This window comes from Neovison vison, chromosome 6, assembly GCF_020171115.1.
Source record: "Neovison vison isolate M4711 chromosome 6, ASM_NN_V1, whole genome shotgun sequence".
Taxonomy (NCBI): domain Eukaryota; kingdom Metazoa; phylum Chordata; class Mammalia; order Carnivora; family Mustelidae; genus Neogale; species Neogale vison.
Genome location: NC_058096.1, coordinates 164,759,036 through 164,765,035, shown reverse-complemented (window position 1 = coordinate 164,765,035; position 6,000 = coordinate 164,759,036). Strand labels below are relative to the sequence as shown.

The following is a 6,000-nucleotide window of genomic DNA, read 5'->3' as shown; positions in this document are numbered from 1 at the left end:
AAAAATTTTATTTATTTTATTTGACAGAGATCACAAGTAGGCAGAGAGGCAGGCAGAGAGAGAGGGAAGAGGAAGCAGGCTCCCTGCTAAGCAGAGAGCCCGATGTGGGGCTCCATCCCAGAATCCTGGGATCATGACCTGAGCCGAAGGCAGAGGCTTTAACCCACTGAGCCACCCAGGCGCCCCTAAAATGGAATCTTAAAGTAAAAAAAATAAATAACCATCTTTCCTAAAGATGACTTTTATTTATTCACTCTTTTCATAAGATTGAAACATCTCTCCTCATTGAGGTATGTCTGCTTTTAAGACGGTTTCAGGAGGCTAGTGGAGATTACGAGGCATGGAAAGTACTTCACAGGGGGCAACCAGGGCCACGCAACGGAGACTGGGCAATCGGAGGATGTGCACACTAAACGGATAATGAGGCTTTAGGTCCACTTCAACTCTTTGTGAAGGACTGACTACTCCCCACAAACACTGCTGGCCCGGAAAGGCCTAATTTGCATGCGGGGGGCGGGGCGGGGCGGCGCCGGGGGGGCGGGGCGGCGCCGGGGGGCGGGGCGGCGCGGGGGGCGGGGCGGCGCGGGGGGCGGGGCGGCGCGGGGGGCGGGGCGGCGCCGGGGGGCGGGGCGGCGCCGGGGGGGCGGGGCGGCGCCGGGGGGCGGGGCGGCGCCGGGGGGCGGGGCGGCGCCGGGGGGCGGGGCGGCGCCGGGGGGCGGGGCGGCGCCGGGGGGCGGGGCGGCGCCGGGGGGCGGGGCGGCGCGATCCACCGTCTGGCTGGCTTAGTGGCAGGTGCCGGGCCTGGGTGGTGTTCGCGGTTCCCCCTTCCCAGGCCCACTCCCGGCGCCACCGCCCGCCTTTCAGTCCTTGAACTGGCCCGGCAAGGCCGGGAGCGACACCGCCGCCCTGGCGCAGCCACCGCCACCACCGCCGCCGCGGGCGCCGACGTCGCCGGGGTCGGTGAAAGTGGGCGCGGTCCCCAACCGCCGCCTGGGCAGCGTCCGCGGCGTGCCCATGTCTTCGCCGCCAGGGCGCCGGGCCCGCCTGTCGTCCCCTGGGACCGGCCGCTCGTTCTTCGAGGCCCGCGAGGAGCTGCGGCGCCGCCTCATGGGCCTCATCGAGGGCAACCGAGTGATGATCTTCAGCAAGAGTTACTGCCCGCACAGCGCGCGGGTAGGCGGGGCGAGGGCGGGGCGAGGGCGGGGCCTGCCGGGCAGGGGTCGCGGCAAACTGGTGGCAGGGGCTGTGGGGGCTTGGGGGAAGAGGGGTCTTCCAGAGTTCTGGGGACTTATCTCTCCCGCGACCCTGGAGCCCGAGTGCCGCAAGTTCAGCCCTCGGACGCGAACCCGGAGGCCGCTTGAGAGCTCGGCGGCCGGGACTCAGGACCTGGGCGCGGGGGTAGTGGTGACACGGAACGAGGACCGGGCCCCGTGGCGTGCCGCCTTTGGCACCCTTGGTGGGGAGGCCACGTTGCCCATCTGCTAGGCTCAGCATACTTATTCTGGGTACTCGGCCTGGGGCTTTAACCTCCGGTCCTGTCTTTTCTGGCTGTTAGCCCGACGTTGGCTTCTTTATTAAGAGTTTATTTGGAGAGATAAAAGGGATTTCTAAGAGTTTTTGCATGGTGAAAGAGTGGTGTGAGGAGAGGCCACCATTTGGGAGTAGACAAAAGCTGGATTCAGATCCCACTTCTTAACCACGTGACCTTGACCAGGTTACAGAACCCCACGTAGCCCTGGTTTCTACATCTTTTAAAATGAACATAATGAAGGGTGAGAGCATGGTACCAGGTGATGGGTAATTTCAGCTGTCTTGCACACTACCTTAGCTTTGGGGGGACTACCTGGGAATACAGCATTATTTTGGTGGGCACATTTGTTCTTAGTGGAAAAAATAACCGACTTAGAAACGAACCTTTGGAGGATAGACCCATCTGTATGATAGGGACTTTCAATACTTTGAACTATACATTATCAAAAACTTGAAATAATAATAAATGGAATATGCAAAATCCATAAACTATTAGGTTAAGTTTGTCAGATTATAGGCTATGTTTTTCAGATTTATTTTCAAGTTTACATTGCCTTGTATATTGTTTCAGAAAACATGTATATTATGCATATACATCTTAAAAAATAATAAAACACTAATATTTTGGGAACCTTGGATATCTCTGCCTGATTACTGCTAACCTTAAAAAGCAAAATTGCTAGTTATCTCACCAGCAAAAATGGGTTTATTCAGGAATAGCAAAGAATTACAATCCAGGACAAACAAGCAAGCTACCATGAAACCATAGGCAAGTCCACTGAACAGAGGGGAGGGATGCTCTTTTAAAAGGAAGAGGGGTAGGTGGTGCTGGGAGGCTTTATAAACAAAACGTCCATTGGAGTAAACTGGGAGTTCCAAGCATAACACTTTTCACTGGCTGTGTTGTGACAGTCTCTCATTGGCTGGCCTTTTCCCTGGGCAGAAGAAAGTTATTCTTTCTGCTGGGGTAGTAAAGTAGTATCTGGGAAGGGTACTTCTCTTCCTTGTTGTGTTTGCAATTGGAGAGATTGGTACAGCAGGAGAGCTATCCCTGCTAAATCTCTCAACTACATTTAGTGAGGTTTCCCTTTATTAATATTCATGTTACATACTCCCCCCCACACCCAGGGCTAACCACTATCCAAAATTCCTTGCCTTTCTACAGTTTGGCCAAATACATGTATATCCTCAAATGAGATTTTGTTCCTTATGGCTTGTTTTGGTACTTTATCATTCATAGGTATTTTTCCTCAACAGTTGTGTTTTCAAGATTCATGCATGTTAGTATCTGTAGCTGTGGTTTGTTAATTTTCATATCTGTAATCCCTAGGATGAATCATACCATGGTTTATTGATTGTGCTGTGTCTAGTGTTTTGTTCTTGCATGCCTTTGCTTGCACATATCTTCTAGTGCATGTGTGTAACACTTAGAGTAGATATTTTGAAGCTGAAATGATTTCTACCTTACCTCAGTGATGCCAAGATGTTTTTCTAAGTGATTATACCAGTTGGCTCCCCCACTGGTAGTGTATAACAGGTACCCTTGCTCTACTTGCTTGCCAATAATTGATAAATTTAATTATGGCCATTCTGGCAGTTATGAAATGGTAGTTTAATTTTGCATTTCCCTGAGGAAGCCGAACATCTTTCTCTGTGATTATGGGTCATTTGGGTTTCCTCTTCTATGAAATGGTCACAGCTTTTGCTTATTTCTCTATTATGTTTTTATTTTTGTACTGTTTTGTAGGTGTTCTTTGTATATTTTGGATACTAATCCTTTGGATATATATGTTGGAAATGTGCCAGATTTGACTTTTCTTTTCACTCTGATTATAGGATCTTTTAGCTAACTGAAATTTGCCAAGTTTAATGTAGTTGTAGTTGAATCTGTCACTTTTTTTTTCCTTTGGCGATTCATGCTTATGTCACATTTAAGAAACCTGTTTCTACTCTGATGGCATAAAGATACTCTCCTATTTTAGGTCCTGGAAGTTTTAGAGTGTGCTTTTCACACTCATCTTCTTTATTCCACCTGTACTTGATGCTGAGCAGGGATCTAGTTTTTTTTTTTCTTTATAACTTATCAGTTATCCCTGCTTCATTTGTTAGAGAATCCATCCTTTCTGTGCTACTTTGAATGCTCACCCATCATTCATCTGGTTCTTATATATATACTGGTCTGTTTCTAAGCATTGCCTTTTTTTTAATAGATTTTATTTATTTATATGACAGAGAGAGAGAGAGAGAGAGAGAGATCACAAGTAGGCAGAGAGGCAGGCAGAGAGAGGGGGAAGCAGGCTCCCTGCTGAGCAGAGAGCTTAATGTGGGGCTTGATCCCAGGACCCTGAGACCATGACCTGAGCTGAAGGCAGAGGCTTAACCCACTGAGCCACCCAGGCACCCCTGTTTAGTTTTGTTTTTAAGTTGTTATTTGGAGCTTAAAAAAGGGCCAAGAGATCAGAACTGTGCCTGTCTATTGCTATATCACTGGGGACTAGAACAGTGTCAAGCATTTAATGTGTGTTGAACTAATAAATGGTCTTGTGTCAAACCTTTGCTGATGCAGAAAATCTTAGGACAATTGATTCTCCACCCTGTGCTTGTCAACACTTCAATAATGTGGCCACTAGTTTCAGTCCCATTACATAATTGGACAGCTCTGATTGTAAGAATCTTTTTAAAAATTGAGGCAAAATTTGTCTCCCTGAAAGATATACTGAGTTTTGGAGTTGCATGTTGCTCCAGTGCATAGAATTAAGAGTCTGTTCACTTGGATGACAGATCTTTTAGAATTTTCCCTGAGTGTTTTTCTTGTCTGGCTAAGCAGCCCACTTTCTTTATGTACTCATATCATTTATCTGTACAGATGACATTTCACTCATTTGATTGTGTTATTGACTATGAACCTTTGAAATGTATCACCCCAGACTGGATGCCATATCCCACATCTGTCCTTACCCGCACAGAGTCCAGCAGAGAGACTTGTTCCTTGATTGGGCTACTAATATCATTCAGCAAGCATTATGGGGGCCCAGTGTTTGGGACATGAGAGAATAAACTGTGGTCTTTCTTTCCAAGAACTCACAGTCCAGTGAGCAGTAATCAAGTAGCTGTCCTATCCTGTAGGAGGTACCTGTAAAAAAAACAAGGGCTGTGGAAATGAGAGACAAAGACAATTGATTCTATAGGGATCAGAAAATCTTCAGGGTAACTATTTAAGCTGTTCCTTGAGGGATACTTTGGATATCTGTAGGTAAGAAAGAGCATCTAGCTAAGGAATTAGTATAAGCCAAACTAGGAGATGATAAAATGAAAACAGTGTGGCTGGACGAAGGGATATGATAGAAATCAAGAGCATAAGTTGAAAAATGGCTGTAAATTTACTTTCTAAGTGATATTGATGAGACCTTAAAATGCTCCTTGGTAAGTGTGGACTTAATGATGTAGGCAGAGCCATCTCAGACTTTTGAGAAGAGGAGGGAAAAGTCTGTGATTTGAAATCTGTCAGTGGTGGGAAAATTAGACTAAGTGTGGAAGCTGCTAGACTAGTCAGGAGGCTACTGTTCAAGTCAGATACAAGATGATGGCCCAGACTACAGTGGAGAAAATGCCCTGATATTTTAAACCCCTTCCCCATGTTAACTTTGAGCCGTGTTTCCCCAGCCCTGAATTCATATGTTTCTGTGTTAAGATTTTACACATCTGTTTTTAGCTTTTTTGGGGGTAGTAAAATATATATAACATAAGCTTGACTATTTTAACCATTGTTGTGAAACCATTCCTGCCATGTATCTTTCATCTTCCCAAGCTGAGTTCTTTATTACCCCTCCCATCAAAACTTGGAAACTACATTCTGCTTTCTGTCTCTATGAATTTGACTAATCTCATTGCCTCATATAAGTGGAATCATGTGTGACTCGCTTAATTCACTGAGCAGTGTCCTCGGAGTTCATCCATGTTGTTTCCTGTGTCAGAATTTCTTTCCTAAATAATATTGCATTGTGTGTGTGTGTGTATTTACCACATGCTGTTTGTCAGTTCATTCATTGATGGATATTTGGGTCCCTTCCACCTTTTGGCCATTGTGAATGTTGCTGCTGTGAACATGGGTGTACAAATATGTCTTTGAGTTCCTCCTTTGAATTCCTTTGGATATATATCCAAAGGTGGGAATTGCTAGATCACATATAAGGTAGTTCTATTTTTTATTTTTTGAGGAATCACCACACTGTTTTCCATAGTGGTCACACCATGTCACTTTTCCAAAAACAGTGCACAAAGTTTCCAATTTCTCCAGATCCTTACCAACACTTATTAATTTCTGTTTTTGTTTTGATAATAGTTATCCTAATGGGCACAAAGTTGTATCTCATTATGGTTTTGATTTGCATTTCCCTGATGGCTAGTGATGTTGAGTATCTTTTCATGTCCTCATTAGCCATTTGTTAATGGATAATATCTGTGTGCATT

The 6,000-nt window shown here is 46.0% G+C and overlaps 1 protein-coding gene across 2 annotated transcripts in view; it reads left to right on the top strand.

The window, feature by feature from the left end:
- The first annotated feature begins 810 nt into the window (after positions 1 to 810).
- Positions 811 to 6,000, top strand: part of TXNRD3 (thioredoxin reductase 3) — a 90,434-nt gene continuing 85,244 nt past the window's right edge. The window contains exon 1 of one of the 2 annotated variants that reach the window (XM_044252866.1): positions 811 to 1,173. In XM_044252866.1, the coding sequence (XP_044108801.1) occupies positions 1,015 to 1,173 (159 nt within the window). In that variant the 5' untranslated portion in view covers positions 811 to 1,014. The remainder of the gene's footprint in view (positions 1,174 to 6,000) is intronic. The other variant, XR_006385088.1, reaches the window with a different exon arrangement.